Source organism: Rhea pennata, chromosome Z, assembly GCF_028389875.1.
Source record: "Rhea pennata isolate bPtePen1 chromosome Z, bPtePen1.pri, whole genome shotgun sequence".
Lineage (NCBI taxonomy): Eukaryota > Metazoa > Chordata > Aves > Rheiformes > Rheidae > Rhea > Rhea pennata.
This window is the reverse complement of record NC_084702.1, coordinates 15,678,697-15,699,274: the sequence shown is the minus strand read 5'-3', so window position 1 is coordinate 15,699,274 and position 20,578 is coordinate 15,678,697. Positions and strand designations below refer to the sequence as shown.

Sequence of the window (20,578 nt, the reverse complement as noted above, 5' to 3'; positions counted from 1 at the left end):
AAATGATCAGATATTGTAGGAAATGCATAAAACCACTGTATTATTTCTCAAGGAACTAGGTGTTGACTCTAGAAGATCAGGCTCCAGAATAGCCATAGGCAAGTGGTGCTTCATCATTTGCCTGTCCCCTATTTGTACTGCTGCCTCAAAGCCTGGATATCATGCTAGTCTGGGAGGAGAATGTATTTTAAATCACATATACTTTAAATTTCATATTTTGTAAAACATCTCAAAAGTCTCCAAGCTCTTTTGGCTCCCAACATGATTTGGAAGGTTTGGGGTTTATAGTAGCTCTAAGATACTCTGTAGCACAGGTCAGACAGCTGGAAAGCGCAACACCTACACATGCAGCCTGGAGCCTGAAGCTATACAACAACTGTGTAAGATGAACAGCAGAGACAATTCCAGATCTGTGTGGAAGGAAGATGGAGCAAACCACAACATCCCCATCCTGAAGCATATCCCTTCAGATTCTAAGCTGTGGTGTCTAATATCAAAGCAAGCTTTTCTTAGCAAGCCAATAGCTTTTCAAAGTAACCTTATTCTAGGGTGAGCTCCAAGATTTATGGATACTGGGACAATTTGCATCAGTGGAAGGACTCCCCTAATGTTAAATGCACTAACTGACACAGGAAATTCTCAGCTATGAAAGACTTTGCAATGCATGTAGATGTCTCTGGAATCCTAAAAAACAGACCATTCAAAAATGCAAAGCTATAATAAAGGGGAGTAAAATGTAAATAGATAGCTTATATCCTGTGTAACTATATAAAACCTGTTCAGTACAAGTGTTCATTTCTATATACAGAGCAAACAGCAGATTCAAGGACAAGTGAGGATAATGTGTTCAAATTACTTCCCAAGGAAATGAATAAGGAAATTCTGTTCATGTCAGTACTAACCTTATATATGCACTTGGTTTCTTTGACAGAAAGACTCCTACAAAGCGCTCCATACTCTGTTTTTTTCTAGAATATGAAGACATACTGTTTTAACTCTGCTATTACACCCCACGGTGTGTCAGACTGGAAAAGAGGTTCTTGGTCTCCTGAATCAAAAAGCAACTCTATTGCTAGCTGCATTTGTGTTTGCATTTGGCAACCAGCTCAAAGAGGAATAGAGACAGGTGAGAAGCAGCACTTGCATTTTGCCTTCCCATTTCTGAAACAGCAAGCAAAACTGTCCAGTTCTCCTCCATTATATAACTGGGAGACTTGGCCAAGCTGGTGCAAAGGCCTTCTGAGAACTACATGAACAGAGGTGGTGGCTTTGGCTAGTAATATTCCTACTATATTTTGCATTAAAAAGCTTGTGCTTCTATAAGGCCTATCCTGCAATTCACTGGCACAGGAGGTCCCAATGTGACCATTACAGCAGTAATGGCAGAGTGTATCTCTCTTGACTGAGGCTGTCATAACTTATTCCTGAGTCACAGAAGATCAAGCTTCAGGAATAAGTTCAATAGTTTTTGTTTGTGCATTTGCGGAAGGTTTGGGGCTCTTTTATTTCTCCTGTGGGTCATCCTGTTGCCCTTTAATTAGAGTAATTGTCATCTTTGTAGTATCTTAGAGCCTCTAGATGACTATTGTGATTACAGTAGGTAGGAGGAGATTAACTAGATATTTCTGGCCTTCAGTTATACCCATAACAACCTACCAAGGCCAGTCTGTTACTTTAGTGCAACTACATGCAAGCCTACATTTTCTTTCTCTGCAACGCTCCCCATTGCCACAGCCCTTTGCAACTTCTAACAACAAACTGCAACATTCTCTATTTTCTGTCATAAAGCATGGTCTGCGTGTGCATACCTCAACACCATCACAGACAGGAAAGGAATTCCTTTCCTAAAGTTCCTGCTTCTGCTCATGACATAAGCAAACACCTTTCCTCTGTTTCAGTATTCAGATTTCACTTGGGAAGAGCCCTGCACTTAAACACAAAATCACAAATCTCCTCTATCAGTTTGCTTCTTGGCAGTAGTCTCACTTCCATCTCAGCAAAAGATCCTGCTTTAGAGGATTGCACTGCTACACATTGAAATTTCATTTGATAGTTGTTCTGTAGGCAGGGAAGGAGGAGTCAGTGTAAGTATGCTGACATGCTAGCTTGATGGTGACTTAGTGTCTCCTTTTCCTATTCTGTCTATGCAAAGAATATCCTGCAACACAGAAATGGTGACACAAAAGTGTAGAAAACATAGTACATTGGGAGTCAGTTTTCATATGATATAAGGCCCATCTCTGGAATGCAGTATAATCGAATTGACAGATTAGTTAGGTTTAATACAGATGTTTATTCTTGTTACCTGAATTATTGTGTGATTTGCATGTCTTTTGACTTATCTGTGATACAAATTTTTCCCAAGACTACATAAAAAAACCTCAAAATAGCTGAAGGAAACTGATGATTTACAGATTGTGGCCACAGCGTGTTAACTAAAAAGCCAAGGCATTGCCTTCAGTTATCTCGCAGTCTGCTATGTCCTCTCTGTCCCCAGTAATTAGAGAAGTAGAGAAACAACAAAAAACTGTAAAAAATTTAGACAGATCTACCTATATGCTTCTGACATCCTTCACTCTGAATGGATCATTCTCCAAGTAAGCCCTTCCTATTTTTTAAGGGCAAGGCATTCTCAAAATGGCTTATAGGGGAAAATTTGTGTGGCTTGTGGCAGATATTATTTTAAATAATAAGCAATAAACTATGGGCAGGAAAAGACTTCTGTCTACCAAGATTGGAACACAAAAACAAATAACATCTAAGTCATTGCTTTTACTCTTGTTTTGTTTTGATTTGTTTGCTTTTTTGGCTGTCACAGAGTAGCATAGGAAGAAGTAGACTAGGAACATTTTGATGGATGACTGAATGAAACTCTCTGAAAAAAGGAAAAGTAGCCCTCAATCAATAACCACATTCAGCCAATTGGAAACTCCAAAAAGGATTTAATCCAAAAATGTTATGAAAATTCTGGAGAACTGAGTTAGTTTTCTGTTAAATGTGCTTGATCTTCCAGCACTTGTCCTGGCTGAATTATGTTTTGAGGGGTTTCCTTGCAGACTTCTGATTGCTAATTTCTCAGCATGAGTTTGTGCAGTGATGGCTTCAAAACTAAACATTATTACACAGTATACACCACAATTCCACAACTCTCTGGTGCCACAGGCTGGAGACTAGGCTCAATTTCATGCAAATCACAAGATGGAGGTTCACTAAATTATTCAGTATATAACCAATAGTACAACCTTGTACTCCTTCCTTTTCCATTATAGACCAGGTTTGTAGCTTTCTCTTTTATTCAGGATGTCAAGCTAAAAATGCATTACTGGGGAAACTGGAAATATTGGAGGTTTCTCTAGATAAGTGTAACACCTAAAAAGGTGCAGCAGGCAGGTTGTTCTCAATCTTCAGAAAAAAGCAAAAGTCTCTTTCAGGATTTTTATACTCTTCTTCCTAGCATGTAATGTTAGAAAGTACCATAGACAAACCAGAGGAACTTCATACTACAAAGGACTTCCAGGTATCTGCTTTTTCAAGAATGAAAGGACACCTCTCAAAAAAATATCTGATCTTGAATTATATGACTACATAATCCACCACTACCTACTGTTTTGCAGTAGAGGCTTCTTATTTAATGGAAGAGTTGTATATACTTTTGAATATCTGTTCTAGGTACCACATCTACCCACATCTACAAATGATAACAAGTGATTAAACCAATTATTTTGCAAACTAAAACTAAAAAAAAAAAAAAAAAAAAAAAAGTGCTTGAGTAATTAATGTGCTCACATTTGGAGCACACATCCCCATGCCTCTTAGCAGACATGAGCTTAGCTCACAACTTTTAGTTAATCCTTTTAATACTTCGTACTTCTTGTAGAAATGGCTACAAAGAACATACTTACTGCATATGTCCATATGCAGTCCTGGGGAATGCAGAAGGCATACAATTTTAGGCAGTTGGCCTACAAGTTGAAACTGATAAGCGCTTGCCTGGTTTTTGCTGAACTGTTCCTATCAGTGGCCTGGATCAATGTCACTGCAAACATCAATGAAATCTGAAAATTCCTCCTGTTTTAAAGTGTGTGTTACATAAAGAGCTGCATGATACATGAAGGAAAGAACAGATGAATGTCTCACTAAAATTTTCTATCATGAAAACCCTATGGATTTCAAATGCTTAGATAAGGGCCAAAGACTGCATTCTTGGCACACCCTAAAGTACAATATCCTGCCCTCAATTTTCATTTACTTCAGTGAGGATTTCCATACTTAAGGGCAACTGTGGTTATCACTGAAGGCAATAGATGCTCTCCAATTAATTTCCAAAAGCATAAGCTTCAAGTAAAACTGGATGAAACTTCTTAGCCTACATCAAAAAACTTCATCTTTCAGACAGCTGCATGACATACAGATCAGGGAAGCAAGTATGTACTTATACTCTCTTACAGTTCTGAATCTTGGAATCATCTAGGAGCCTTTCAGCCCCAGATTAATTTTGAGCATCAATACAGCTATCAACAGGAAATGTGTACAAATATTGCGCAATCACTTGGCAAGATACTGCTTCATTGAGTACATAAATGCTCTTTTCTCCTAGGGTTAGCAGATGTGTCCATTATCAAAACTGATAATGTAGCTATTAAACTGCTAGTTAGCAAAAAGCTTTAGAAAGAGAAGGAATACTGAATTGCTGGTGAGGAATGTTTGGTCTCCAGGAAATTAAAAAGATACAAATAGCCAAGATAACCACACGTTCCTTTATCTCAATGTATGCGTTACATGCTATGGACATTACTGGATGTACACAAGTAACAAGAAATCATTCTAACATGCTAATTTTAGCGGAATCAGCAAACTGATCATTGCTTATTTGGTTTGATCAGCAAAATACATTGATCATCCCTCTTTAATCTACCTATTAAAGTTCTGATTAAATTGGAAGATCTACTGAAATGTTGTATTTCTTGGTTGTGGTCCTTAGATTGTGCTGAACATGGTAGCAAAACAACCTATTTTAGCAGTCCTTCCATAGCTAATGGAGTATCCACCCACACAGAGATGAATGGTGAAAGCTCACCATACTCCTGAAAAAGCAGGTGTTAGGGGGCTATGCAGGGGGTTAGCAGAAATCAGAAGAGGGCGTATGGGCTGAGCTGCATGCAGAAGGTTTGTTTCTGCCTGCCCTACTCCTCTCTCAGGCTAGTACTTTTACTAATCCTTTCTTCCATAAGTTACATGGTCTATAATTAATTTGACAAAGGGGATAAAAGAAGTCAGCAAGAGTGGGCCCCGCTTTTTCCTGAGAGCTAAACCAGAGGTGTTGCTGCATGACACTTCTCTCACAGCATCATTTTATTGTGATGGGACATACCATAACAGTAAAAACTGTATGCAAGCTTCCTTTGGCATGACAGCCACTCATCTAAAATGGTCCCTTACAAGACAATCTTGGCATAGGCTTGCTGCTTCTGTCCCCTTCCAGCCTCCACCGCCTGCTCCGCAGTGTCTGATCAGTCCGGGCACCTTCTGCTGTGCTCAGTGCTGCAGGATGCCAAAATATCTCCCTCACCCTTTTAATAGTGCCCAGGCCACTGAGGAGGCTTTTGATGTGGATAGTAGTATCCATGGGCTCAGCACATTTCTCAAAGAAAAACCTTGTTCCTTCTACAGACTCAGCAGCCAGATCTGCTGCAGTCATGTTTCTGCTCTAATGAGCTGGGTCTTTTAGGGAGACAATCCATTTCACCATTATTTGACAAATTTTGTATGGATTTGCTCTGAATTTGGTGTGAAGTGGAAAAATCACCGTCCAGGAAGACATGCTTCTTCAATTCTTTCTGTTAAAATTCTGACCTGGTTCTGGATATTAAAGTTTATTAATTGATTAAAGTCTATTAGTTCATTACACGGACTTTGGGGCTTTTAATTCACCCTTGGGAAAGAAATAGGCTGCTCTGGTTAGTGATGGTTTTCGGTAGGGTGTGCTGTATGAGGCAAAGCTCAAAGGATACTAGCTACTTTGGATACTTATCTCTTTTTAATTCACTGACAAAATCTGAAAGTATTGAAAAATTAATTTTCACTATGTAATCTTTCTATTACTTTCTGTTTCTTGATAAGAACCACATCAGAATCTTAATATAAAATTGTTGCTCAAATTATTCTGATTTTGCTGCAGAAATAAGTGAATGAGCAGAGTTCAGTATTTTAAGTGTAAAGGAAATTAAATGGGAACAGAGGAAAACATATTTGGGGGAAGACAAAGAAAAATAGTATTTTCAATCTGTTTTGTCCTGGACTGTTAAAACTAGATTAAATGAAAACTGTAAGGCACCTCAGTGATGCAAATTCTCAGGTCAAGATATCATCAGTTGTTTGAGTTAATGGATCCAGCACAGAGAATATTATGTTAGAGGCTTGCTGTTGTTTCTGGGCTCAGTTTCAGCAAGACATATAAACATGTGCCTGACCTTTCATGCATTAAAGAGTCTTACTACATTCAAAGGCAGAAGGTCAATCTTTCAAGCAGCTGGATACATCCATACTGTGAATGATGTCTGAAACTATCCGCAGCACTAATGTAGAATTCATTCAAATGGTTGCTTATGACAGAAAATTAGAAACCTCTTTCAGAAATCAGGACCCGCCTGATCTAGATTTAGATAGGCATAAATATTTGCACTGCGCTTTGAACAAGCATTTGCCTCAAATTAAATATTCATAGTTAACCAGCCATGCTCAGTCATTTTATTTTAATATTAAACCACATTATGCAGGGCAGTAACTCCAGTGAGTGGCAGCACCACAATTTAGGGGAAGATGTTGCCGTGTCACTACAGAGAAGTAACAAACAGCACATTTTTGTTAGTTTTGTGAACACAGGATTCCAGACAATGCTCAGGCAAGGCTGACTGAAGTGTCATTTTCTTACATCATGCCATTTTAGATTATTATTTACTTGGAGGCATTTTAAAACGATACTTAGTGATAGGAGCGGAATATTAAAAATTATGATTACCTGGGTGAACCACGCCATCTGAGAGGTATGTCGGGGGGTGCATATGTGTGTGCATGCATGTTTGAACAGGTATATATATATGTGGGTGTATGTTAAACGCTCATGAGAGTTAATCTAAAATACAAGGCAAAAGTGCTCTGTATGCACTGCATGGATTATTACCTCTGGATTTTGGAAGCCAAAAGGTTAAACAAATATGCACGACTTTAGTTTGGGTGGCAGCCTGAAATGAGACATGCTATATGGGTGCCCTGCAAGAAAAACCAAAGAGAACCTGGGAACAGCATTGCTTTGTTCGCACAACACATGAATGGAACATGAAGAAAAAGTCTGTATGTGAGCATTGAGCTCCCATTGATTAATTAAGAGCTAATCTGTCTTGTTTTAAAAAGAGCAAACACAGGCTCTCCTTTGCAAGTAGGATATTTGTGGATTAATTCGCCACTCCTTGAATTAACAGTCACTGCATAACTGGACACAAGGATAAAACAAGATATTAATCTAATCAGCCCCAATTTTGGTGTGATCACAGCCCACTTTCAGATACTCTAAATCTAAAGGTGTCTGATAGATACAGAGCAACAAAATCACAGTGCCTGAAGCCCCTTTGCAGTGATGGGGAATTTGTATGCATAGCATTGAGAATTTGCCTCAGTCAATTCTTGATCAGCCTTTGGCCGCTGTCTCAACAATGGGGCCAAACCAAAACCGAGGACATAGACTGTTCAGAGGCAGATCCAAGTATCTTCAGTTTGGCTCCTCACTTTGAGCTCAAGAGAAGTGCAGCTCTGAATCTACATTAGGAATAGCTGCCTTCCTGTTTTAAATCTATTTAAGAAATGTCTAACATACTTGAAGTCTGTACATGTAAATATTTTTTAAAAATGAAAAAATTAATGCATTTTTTTAGGCAAACAACAAACCTACAGTAATTTGCAGTTGGATCTAATACACCTGATCCTGCTCCCAGAAGAAAGTCAATGGTCCTCTTAGAAATGGGATTGTACCCTAAATAACCTCTGATATTCTCGGACCAAATGTAACTTGTGCTAGTCTTCTGAAGCTTACTCGGCAAATGGAGATCCTTTTCCACTTTTTACAGCACGGCTGATTCTATTCTGAATAAGCAATAAAAATAATCCCTTCTGCTCTGCAAAACCTCATTTAACCCAACTTCCCTCATAGGAGCCAGGAACACTGAGTGCTTTAATGCCTATATTCAAGTTCCCCTACAGCCCACAGGTCTCCAAAATTGATGGTGATTTATACCAGAGAGCAAATACTTTGTGTAAATAAAAGAAGGACACTGAGTAAGTAAAGATCAGAGACAAAATCAATCCAGTGTACAGTTTAGTGGGCAGAAAATGTTTAAGTCCTCAGGGAAAACAGCTCTGTTTAGCCGAACAATCAGCTAATTCAGATGAAAAATCGGAAGGGGAAGGGACATACACATACTGTAAAATGCTGCACCATTTAGAGCTGCAGCTGTCTCTGATCACACTCTTTGCAGCATGCTTCTCTCTGAAAAGTTTCCAGAGCCACCAGTTTTCATACTTGTCTACCTCTACAAGCCATCTGCTACAACCTATGGTAATGGTAAGACTTTCAAACAAGAAACAAGCTGGCCTCTTGGAAACCATCAATCAGAAGAAAAAGCCAATGGACTAAGTACATATTTGGGAGTCGTTTCTCAGACAAATTTCATACTAGAGCCAAAGCAGCTGTGGAATATGACTATCCATAGATAGTCGTTTTTGCCATCAACCAGCAAAGGGAATGAGTGTGAACCAACTTTTGTTTCTCGCTTGGCTTTTTTCCCCTTCTCTTCCCCTGCCTTGTGGGTTACCTCTGGGATACTTTTGCCAACATTAAAATGATATTTCATGTTAATTTAAGTTAACTAGAAAGTATCTGCCTGTAAGGTAGGTATACCTATACCTCTATAACCAGAGCAAAGTTCAAGGGTTACTCACCTTCCACAACCACTGTAACAGGTTTTGAATAGGCTGTGCCCAAACTGTTCTTGGCTACACATCGATATTGCCCAGCATCTTCTCTCTGAACATTGTGGATCCTTAAATTCCCTGAATCGAGAACAGCAATGCGAACATTTTCCTGCCAAAGAAGGGAGGGATGGAGTTAACAGACAAGAAGGAAAGAACATCTTCTACAGACTACACATAAGCAGTACCAAATTTCCATTTAAAATGATTGGGCTTATATGCATAAAAATGATCTGTGTTATGCTGTGATGGAAGAACTTTTGGCCAGCTCTTCCTGGTCAGCACTGGCACAACATATTCACTCATCCCTATTTTTGTAGATCAGTGAATTATATTTTCAAAAAGGTCATGGATCTTAGCAAAGAAGTTAAAAATACATTATTTAGGAGAATACTCACAAATGCACTTTGCAGCCAGCATTTGGCCACATCTAGTAGTAATAAATAAACGAGATACAGAAACACAGGAATGTTTTATTTTTAGGTAGAATTATTATGAATGCTGACATTTAGTAGATAAACTATTAGATTCCTGAAATGCTTGCTTTCTAGCGAGGAGAATTCACAAATAGTATGAATGATGCTTATATTTTATCACAATATCCAAAGCGAGCAATACTTTATTTTCTACTCACCTTTACAACTGTTTCTCCTTTGATCCATGAAACAGAAGGTTTTGGATTCCCCATTGTAGTACATGGAAGAACTGCCTTTAACCCTTCTATTATTTCCACATTTATAGGAGGTCGGGTTATTCTGGGTCCTAAAATTTAAAAAGGTAAAAATTAAATTTGAACTGGAGGTAAGAAATACTATAACAGGATACATTCCGAAATGTCCTTTGTCAACAAAATGTCTTGTTGTTTTTTCTGTACATTTCTGTAGCTGAAAGATAGATGGGTCTTATTAGGTCATGAGCTGTTTGGGAAGAAAAATCTTTCTCAAGCAAAGCTTTCAGAGTTTCAGTTTACAGATACAAAAACAACTAAGTTACATAGGTTATTCATTTTCGGGAGTGTAGTTTGACAGTAATTTAAATTAGGACATGGGCTAAAATCCAGATCCAGATAAGAGTATTTCCAATATTTCAGAATGTTTGCATTCCCAGTTTTGGCATTCATCATTGCGTAAACAGTGTCTTGCATAAAAGCTCAGGTCTGAAGTGAATAGATTTTGAAACAGTTTTAATTTAGGCTTGTCTCTAGCTCAGTAAGAAGGATGTAAAAACTCAATGGATGTCACTAAGAGAAGGATTTATGACTAAGGCCAGTAAAAAGAAGAAAGGTCCTTAAAGAAAAAAACAATTAAACTCATTTGAAATCAGTTTGGGGCAAACTTAAATTCATTTCATCTGAAAAGAAATGTGGTCTAGCTTACTCACAGCTGAGAGTAGAACTGACCTTCATCTTAGTGTTTTGAGAGATTTGAACTTTTGTCTCCTTTGCACATTACTGAACCAGCAGGAGAGTGACTTTCAAAGAGCGTTCACCTCCTGGCCAGCACCTGTGGACAGCTGGGGTGATGGAGGAGCTGCAGAATTAGCAAACCTGGAGGATCATGCTCATTGGCACAAACAAAACCCTTCCTACACACAGATGCTGTAATAGGTATACGTCTAGGCTCACTGTTTAAGTGTTCATGTAAATAACTAGTCACACGAATTCAGTTTTACTGAGCTAGCCACGTTATATAAGCATTTGTGAGAACCATGCCCCTGTGTTAAAAGTGGGAAGACTACATTTATACCTTGATGTTACAGACCTTTCAAGACATGCTATTTCAAGAAAAGTGAATAGCATATGCTTGGTTTCATTGCACTCAGGCATAAATCTGATTAATGAAATAGTATATTTACACAGTAAGTTCATATGGGATTTTCACAGTATTGCTATGAAGGGATAATCTATCAAATTGTGATACTTACAAAGTTTTGTACGAAGCAGATTCTTCAAAAGGTCTTTTTTTAATTCTTGCCACACAAACAGTCCCTGTGATTCTAGCACAAGTATTTGTTATTCAAAATGAATAATCATGGGCAAGTCAGACCATATTTAGTTAAGATATCACCTAAAGCGCCATAACAGAATAGCTTAGGCATAGTATTTTAAATTTATATGACCGCTACATAATTAACTTGTGGAATTCCACTCCAGAAGATATCCAGGCTCAAGAACAGCAAAGGAACTAAAAATAGAAATTAAACAAAGCTTCAGCTGAACACTAACAGACTTGAAGCAAATAGCTGAGTAAATTTGTGAAGGATTAATTCTTATATGACAAAAATATGGCATCAGCACTAATACAGAAGGCAGTCCTTACATAGATGCTATGCACATGTAAGCTTTGGACACTTTGTCCAGCACATAGCTGTCTTAATGGCCTTGACATCTTACATAAAATATAGGTCTTACCTGAAGACAGCACTGCAAGCCAGACCTGTAGAGGACATGGGCTCCCTCTGTCTTTGTAGGTGCTCTAATGTTTGCTAAAGCCCTTCTTATTACATTCTTACCTGGTGCCAGGAAGAGATTCCTACCTGTTTGACTTCTTCTCAGGCATATAAAACTGAAATCTTTATTATGAAGGTTTTGCACCAGCCTTTGAAGTGTCCTGCACTGCCTACTTACAAAAACAAGCCTTTTCTCTTCTGCAGGGTCTGGGCAGTGTTCCACCTCTGGGGGAGCCCACAGCACCAAGACTGTGAAGGAACCACAAAGCTGCACCTTTCTAGCACATTGCAGTGCCACTGATCTGAATACTGAGCTTTTCTTGTAGAGTCACATGGCCTGGACCATGCACAGCATCTCGCCTGTCTCTGCCTGTCAGACAGAGCCCCTCTGTACCCAGGCTGCCCCAATGTGGGGCATGCTGTGAGAGGGCAGAGGTTGTGGTTCTGCAAGGAGAAGCTGGCAAGGCCAATCGCAGAGCAGAACAGAGGGAGCAGGGGCTTGGGCCGCTTGGAAGCAAGTCTTATGCATAAAGCGTGCCCCTGGGCAGATCTGCAAAGATCCTGGCACATACAAAACCAACTGACCACATTAAAGGAAGAAAATGCAAAACTCAGTGTGCTCAAACGTGCAAAAATAGAGAAAGACAGAAGCTGGGTTGTGGTTGTTTTTCTCCCAGTAGACGAGGAACAATTAGGCAGTTCTGAGGAGAATGACGCTTTTGTCCCGCATGCAGCTGAGCTTCTTTGTTTTTGCACTTACGCATTTTTACTTGCAGAGCTCCACAGCTCTGTGCAGCCACTCCAACCCCATTGTCCGCGGTGCAGCAATACACCCCATCATCGCTGTCCTCCACGCTCAAAATGGTCAGGAGCTGCCCGTTCCTCTGTATGCTGTACCTGGTGTCAAACAGCCTGCAAGGCACAGCACAGCACTTCTTAGGAGATGAAGGGAAGGTAGGGAACAGACAGAGGGAATTGCATGTGTATTTGCAAACTGCCGATGGCACTAGCAAGGACAACTTAATCATTTTTATTTTCAACCTGTAAAGGTAGGGAAAGGCATTGAAAGTGTCAAGGTGAGCTTTATGATTTGTTCTGTTTTTTACTAAATCATGCAATTCGTAATTCCCACTGGTGTGGCAGCACTTCTGCCCCCAATCCGGTATTGATAGAATATGTCTCACAGTAGTATCTTGGGTTCCTGTCTGCAAGATGCAGGCATGAGCACAAGTCATCTTAATCCAGCTGGTTCCTATGTTAGGTATAATTATTCAGTGCAAAGAAAGGACTGTCTACTTAGAAACAGGAACTGCTGAAACATTTTTAAAAAGCCTTCTTGAGATAAAAAATGTTTTTTCCCTTAATGAATAACTTTCTGGAAATATTTTTTTCTTATTATGAAAAAAATAAAGCTGTCAAAAGCCAAGCATTCTTATGTGTCTGCATCTAGAAGTGTTTTTGTTTATTTGTTTGGAACTATAGAAGATAAAAGTGTAGCTACAACAATGAAAGCAGGATTTACTCTGGAAAACCATGGCGAAACATCCTATCAGTTTAGTGGAACAAGATTTGCATAACATTTCATAAATTCATTAGTGTTTGACTTTTGCACCTTTTTTGATACCTTCCAGAAGCATGTTCATGCAATTGGCCTTTGATTCTGACGAACATTAGTTAAATAGATCTGATAAGAGGATCGTCTCCCAAGTTGTTGCAAATACGCGATGTCTAAATACGCATTTTTTGGTCTTTTATTGTTAAAAATTGTACTGAGTAATCTGAATATGGCCTCTAAGGTGTTATAGGCTCAAATTTCCTTACAAAAGTACCTCATCCAGGCTTTAGTGTTAAAGGATTGTATTTCCCTTCCTCTTTTTAACCTAGGAAGAGTATAACTATCAACTGTTGTGTAAAATGCGTGGTCTCTTTTTTTTTTTTTTTTTTTTTCTTTTTTTTCTTTTTTTTTTTCCAGAGGAAAACTTATCCAGAAGAGCCTATGTCCTGACTAAGAGGTCTAATCTCCCACATAGGCAAGAGAAATCCTTGGAATATTGGGCAGATTTTCCTGCATGTAGTGATCTATATTTGGCACAAAATAACTGAACAACTTTATTATAGAGGTTTGTAGCCTCCCATTAGTTTAGCTAGTTTGCAGTTCAAAATGATGGAGCAAGTGATTTTACTACAGTTAACTGTTATATGCTATTAACCATAGCATATTTTTCACAAATTTCAAGACCAAAAAGAACATGGAAAGGTGCTTCCAGAAAAATAATGCTGACCATAGCCTGTATCCTGACACTACTTTCACTGAAGCTGAATGTTTACAGATTGTTTTGCTTCAAAGGTTAGTCATCCATTCAGGGTGCCTGAACCTTGGCAAGAAAAGAAAAATTCATAAATAAAATAACTGTTATTTATTGCTTGCAATAACTAGTCTCTTTGAAGTTTGCCTCTCTCTCACACACACACGCACACACACACACACACACAAATATATTTATACTTTTTTTAGAAAAAAATGTCCACTGTTTTGATCCTTTTCCATTGTGCAAATACTTTCATCCAAGCTCTTGGAAAGTAACTGAAATAGTTTCAGCTTATCTATTTCCCTGCCTTTAGTCCAAATTTTTGTGTCCAGCAGCATTGACTGTTAATGTCAACACAGCTTTGGAAAAGCAATTTAGCTTCTGCTACTATTGCTGCCTCAGAAGTCCCAGGAAAGGAAAAAAGCAGTCAAGATCTCTAGCCTCACAAGAAAAGCTTTTTGGACTAGTATTTTCTCTTTTGGTTGATGTTGTGAAAAAGGCAGTATGTCTAAAAGAGAATGGAATTCCTTTTAGAAAACGGTGATGGGCTTTTTAAAATGGAAATTGGGACCAAAAAGGATCTGTTTTCCATATGATTTTAGAGAAGGAGAGTGGCTTTTTAAAGTCTGTGGGAAGAGAAAAGCATGCAACCCCTATGTGAACGCTTCCTCAGCTACATGCTACCCTACATGCTTCCTCAGCTAGCTTTTATTTTCGGGCTTAGTGTCACTTAGGAGGAAGTAATTAGGAGAAAGGTAACCTGATTTGGAAATTTAGGCCTCCATTTCATAGGAAGTCCTGTCAGAGAATTAAGATTGAGGTTTTGCTGGTCTTCTGTTGCAGGCAATGAAATAAGATTTCTAAAGGCAAGCATGCATATGTATAAACAACTGTTTTATTCTAAAATGGCCTTCCCAGCAACAAGATCTCTTTCTATTGCCTACTTATTTAGAGTTTGCAGAGCCCACAGTTCACGGGCAGTTTGGACACCCAACCCCAGCTTGCTTTGGGAGACCATCTGCACCTGCCTCAAACAGAAATCTCCCACCAAGAACCAGCCTTAAATGTAATGCACAAATATTATTCTGTAAATTTCCATTACAGAGAGAATCACAAATAGAGATCAAGAAGGGATAAAGCCATTCGGCAGATGCAAAGTGATTTCAAAGTTAAGATATTGGATCTAGATTACTTTACATCGGTGCAGCTCGAAAAATAGTAGCAACTTCCAGAATATACTTGCAAGGTATTACTCTTTAGAGTGACTGATATTTGAGAATGCACTACACAAAAAAGCTAGTTTCTCCCTGTTAAATCCAGAAGTGAACAGTAATGTTTTTGTGTGATAGGAGCTCTTCCATGTAGAAGTTTCCAAGTGCATTGCAAACACTCAGGCAGCAAGTCTGGCAATGCTTCCTTTAATTATTATATAACATTATCCTGCTTTGTAAAAGAGTAAACTGAGGAACAAAGGGAACTGCGCCATTTGAGGCCAGAAAGCAAATTCCTTGCATAGCTTACAACAGAAACTGACTCTCTCCAGGCTCAAGTGTGTGAAGTTGTGAAAGACAGCTACTTTTAACATACCCAAAACTGAGACTCAGAGAAAATTCAGTGCCACATACTGTTGTTGCCTACTCATATATATTCAAAACAAGCCCATGTTGCCAAGAAAATGGCTTTCCATGTTCTTTTAAGGAAGCATGTAGCAGAGCCAGAGGTTAGACTACTTGCCCTGTGTATTAGCAACAGTTTTCTGTTTCTGTTACCACCAACCATATGTCTGCACTGTCCCCAGGGAGCTTTTATAGCTCCTTAAAAAATAGAGGTTCTCTAAAAATTACAGCCACTTGTCCCTCCAGCCCTAAACCAGTTCTGATTTTTCCAGATGCTGCCTCTGCCATGAAGAAAAATATGGATTTTTTGGAAGGAGAGCCTAACAGCCATCACACAGTGGCTGCCTGCATGCCACAGGGCAGAGCTGCTCCTTACCTGATGGGAATGCTGTTGCGTGTCCACGTAATCTCTGGTTCTGGATATGACTCCACGACACACACGAACTTGGCGACGTCCTCCACCAGTGCATCCACCGTTTCCAGAGGAGTGCTGATAAAGGGAGCTGCACAGAGGAGAAGAAAATGTCCAAAACCTCCAGCTGCCTTCTGGACAAAAGATGCTGATGGTGCCAAGCTCCTGGCAGGGGCAGGCCAAATGAAGACCAGATCCATCCCTGCACAGTCACTCCATGGCCTTCTCCACAGTGTAGATGCACTTTATGCATCCTCCATGCATCCACTTTAACTGAGATCACTCAGGGTTTGCTTGCTGCAGCCCACTGTTGTTTTCTTTTCCTACTTTTTGCGTTTTCCCTGGTGCTTTCTGAAGAATACAAAAGAATGGCCCAAGTGCAGAGTGGTTCAAACCACCTGAGCATATCCCTTGTTTCTAACCCTTCTCTCTACATCAGATGAACGGCCACACTGTGAAGGCACAGCCAAAGCTGTGGCTGTTAGGCCTGAGCTGGTATTGCAAGAAACAGTGCACAAAAGTGAAGGGGTCCTCCCCTGATCCCGGGGGTGGGCATAGTGCCTTGCTGTTAGTGCGCAAGGCATGAACTTTGGGCTTCTTTATCACAATTTTTGGGGGAGGGAACTAAAATATAACACTATCTTCTTCAAAGGGAAGCTTGTAAAAACCCCTCAGGTCACCTATATTCATAGCCTGACTAATGCACATGCTCTTTTCTTCATCTTCTCTAACCCAATAACACCACAGTTAAAACTCTAATAACTGTACCTTTTGCTCATTATTACAGACTTGTCATAATACATTATTTGATTTGATTTTATCTTAAGAAACACATTTTCCATCACATTGGTAAAGTACTGAAGCATGGATGGAAGGGATCAAAGGGTACTCCTAGTGAATCACTTTCTATGCACATAGTATGCATTACAGCCATTGCAGCCAAAGACATATGAATGACTTTTAATATATAGCTGTGAGGGACATGTATACAATATTTGCTGGACTGGATTTCACTGACAGCTGTGCATGTTCCTTAAACACCACCTTGAAAATGTGCAACGGATGTAAGAATCTTCCTGTTCCTTCACAATACAAAAAAAAAAAAAAAAAAAAAAAAGCAAGCAAGCCTATCCATCATAAATTATCACAGGATATATTTTGATTACTGTAGCATTATCTGATACAGTCTGTGTTTTTTCATAGAAAAGCCTGCCTGTATGATATTTACTGACTCTCCTTTGTACAATTAGATTTAAATATTTGCAAAAACTAAACAGCACCAGTTTTATCCTTCCTTCCTAAAAATTGGCAAAAACAAGATATTCCAACATAAATAACTGATTAGTTATAAGGCATTTACCTTAATTCTTTTTTAGTTTGTATGGGAGTAAAACTAGATTCTCTTTGGAGTGCAGCTGGAACGAACATGGGAATTTAAAAATGGACTTACTCTGTTAACCTCAACTATCAAGTTTATGAGAAAGGCCCAAAGCTTTTGAAATGTCTATCAATAATGTTGCTGTATTATATGAAACATTTCTGTGTTATATGAGTTCAGATTGCATAGTTATTAATTACTATACTTACATGAAAAGAAGATCCTAAAACTACAGCTAAGATAGGACGAAGGATTTTACGCAAGCATTAATTAAACGTGTCTGTGTCAGGATTGTTGTTTGAGATCACTGTTTTAAAAGGTATCAGGCTTTGATTTATTTCTAGAGAGAATGTACTGTCTGTGCATATTGCACCTGGGATGAATCCCACTTCAGTCAAAGTGAATGGAAGTTTCTGGTGAAGTCCTAATTTCTCTGCTGGTAAAAACTGTCTTTGGAGAATAACCTCCATTAATGGTTATCATATCTTCTTCAAAGGGGCTGTTATTATTTCATGACAGATTTTATGAGGTTTTGGTATAAGTTAATCTGACTGAAATAGCATTTTATGGTCTAATTTTATATATGATGTTTTTATTGCTGTTGTCCACATGCCTTGATCTCCCTTGAAGGGTGCTCTTTTAACCCTGAGAAATGTAAATTCATACAGTAACCTAAACTTAGAGCAACCAGTTTTATAACTGTGTTGTCACAATAACAATGGCTATTATGACAAAGAATAAAGTTAGATTTGTACTAAAAGCTAGTATGCCAGGTGTATAGTGACAACATTTTATTATTTGAGCAAATAAGGACTGTCAGGTTTATATAGTAAATATATATATTCATTTGGAACAGTTAAGTTCGACATATGACACAATTATCTTTAGCAACATTGTCTGCCAGGGGTCCAGTCTAGCATCCCCGAAATCAATCACATAACTTTCAGGTCAGAATCAAGCCTATACTCATAGAAAGCCTGGGACCCTTGAAGAATAATCATGTTAGCAACGGCAACGCAGTCTGTAATTATTCTCCTACAGCCTTATCTTTTCCCGTACTATAATTAAATGCCAGGAGAGCAGAGAAGGTCAAGAAGATATTCCTTTTGCTATGGTGAGAGAGAAAAAGGACACAACCCCAGAACACATGGGGTATAACCATGCAACACAGCAAGTGCTGCAGTATACTGCCATTTTGTTTTAATACAGCGAGGGAGCCCCAAAATGGCCACGAAGGTGCGTCTTTAGAGTGAGCCATCAAAAACGCTCAGCTGTTGGTATCAGCCAGCGTTCTCTCAGGAAGTTAATCAAAACTTATGGTGCCTATGCTACCAGATTTTCACATGGGAAAATAAAATCAAAACAAAGCACTGATACATTTACCGTTTTGTTTATAACTGGCCCAAGATCTTCACGCGACTTGCATCAGGCTCTCTGACAACTTTAGGTTGCACTATGGCTTTAAATAATGTTAAAAATCAGATAACTTACACATCTGTAAAGCCACTCAGGTGCCATTCTCCTTGGATGTCTGTTATAGTTTCTGGATACAGCAAAATCACCCACAGCCAGTTACAGGGCCAAATTGCTTTTCACATCTTGTGAGAAAACCAAACTCTTATTCTGCTTTCAGCCCACCAGAAAGTACCAGATTATTTTGCTTTTGGTTTTTGATTTGTAATTTTAAAACGGGGAAAGCCACGGGAATAAAACAAACAGTAGAGCTCATCTGCACTGCAGCGTTACAGATGCTTTGAAATACTGCAACTCCTCTAGTCAAAAACTGCTCGTAAATGTGTTTCCTGCTAATACTATAGAACCTCTGTTGGATAGCACTTCCTTGTATTTGCATATTCAACCTCTCTCAAAAACATGCCAATCCAGCCACACATGATGTTTCAATTGCTTGAGAAATATTCAGTGCCACTGTCTCAATGAAGGGTTCATATCTCCTCATTGTGCAATGCTACCAGGAAAAAATCATTCCCATTCCTTTCTGTTTTTATTACTGCCTTTGCAAAAAGTTGACATTTAGCTTCTAAAGCTTTTTATAAAGAAGAGATCTTTATTTTCGGTTTTGAGGCCAACCTGACTTCTTATTATAACACAGCAAGGAAATAGCAGCGATGTTGGCCTAACATAGGTGACTACTGGTCTTCATGAGTTTTTTTTTTTTTTTTTTTCTTTTTCTTGACACTATACATTTTCTGGCATCATGATAATTGCTATGTGATGGAACTGTTTGTCAGCAGGGTTACCATATGGCAAATCCAGAAGAACCCTGCTGCGCTTCATGCTGCGAACACTTCTCTGAACAGATTTTTTATCAGTTCTTGTATTGGCTAGAAAGGGTGTGTGTGTTTGTGTGCACATGCGTGCCTACCGGAGAGGAAGCAGACATAATAATTATATGTTCTACACAACAGATATGAAGAATATTTTCTTATTATAAAGGCATTAAAGCTATTTACTTCATCTTAAGCTTTATACATTTGTAAGTACACATAAACATGCAGAGTACCATAAATCTTTGGATTCCACAACACTGTGCTTTCAGTAGTTTAATCCTCTAAGATTCCTTTAACAAGAGACATGTCCATCCCACACAGACTGGACCTAAGGTCTTCTTTGTCCTTTAGAATGGGACTAAATGCTATTCCTGTGCAAACCATCTTTATTCTGTGACACAAATATGAGATTATTTTCGTGGATATCCTTGTAAAAACAATAAAGTGATCACTAGACAGATGAAGCTGAAAGCAGCACATTTCTGCAGCTTTCACAACAGTGCCCACCCCGCAGTTACCAGAGATGCCTTTCCCTTGTAAAATCTCTTTAGCAAGTGGTAAAAGCAGAGAAAGATGAAAACTCTTTAAACAAACCTTTTGGAAGCTTCTCAGCCAAGCTGAAGGCTGCCAGGGTGAAGATACGTACAAGGGGAATGTTCAGGAGGTCTTTCATGTTTGATCCAGAAAAATAGACGGCTCCTTCAGGCAACGTGTACGGAGATCGCTGCCTGTTTCATTTTAGACCATGGTGTGTTAACAAAAAGTTCCTGTGCTATCGTCTGAGCAGGGTCTATGGGATCTAAGTATAATCAGGAATTCTCAGACTTGGCTGTAGTGATGGACATGACCAGCTGGTGTGTATCCACTTAGGTCAGTGTGAAAACGTGGGGCTCATGAAACAAGAGAACGCAAATCCCTTTAGAATTCCTTTTAAGCGAGCAGTGAGGAATACAATGGCCAAATGCTTTTCCAAAACAATACCCTAACCCAATATAGTAAAATCAGCAGGCCATAATTTCAGCCCAATGTAAGTACAGCAGTGAAAAAACTTGTCACCAGATTTTTCTTCAGTTTAGTCCTTCTCTCTTTCATTTTTGTTCTCACTC

At 39.0% G+C, this 20,578-nt stretch overlaps 1 protein-coding gene across 1 annotated transcript in view; it reads right to left on the bottom strand.

Annotated features, from left to right (window-relative positions):
* The window catches only part of MUSK (muscle associated receptor tyrosine kinase), a 58,891-nt gene extending 38,740 nt beyond the window's left edge, over window positions 1–20,151 (bottom strand). Inside the window, exons 1-5 of the mRNA XM_062599903.1 lie at window positions 20,067–20,151; window positions 15,771–15,897; window positions 12,230–12,381; window positions 9,656–9,783; window positions 8,992–9,133 (exon numbers count right to left, since the gene is read on the bottom strand). Of these exons, the coding sequence (XP_062455887.1) occupies window positions 8,992–9,133; window positions 9,656–9,783; window positions 12,230–12,381; window positions 15,771–15,897; window positions 20,067–20,145 (628 nt within the window). The 5' untranslated portion in view covers window positions 20,146–20,151. The remainder of the gene's footprint in view (window positions 1–8,991; window positions 9,134–9,655; window positions 9,784–12,229; window positions 12,382–15,770; window positions 15,898–20,066) is intronic.
* Window positions 20,152–20,578: the final 427 nt, after the last annotated feature.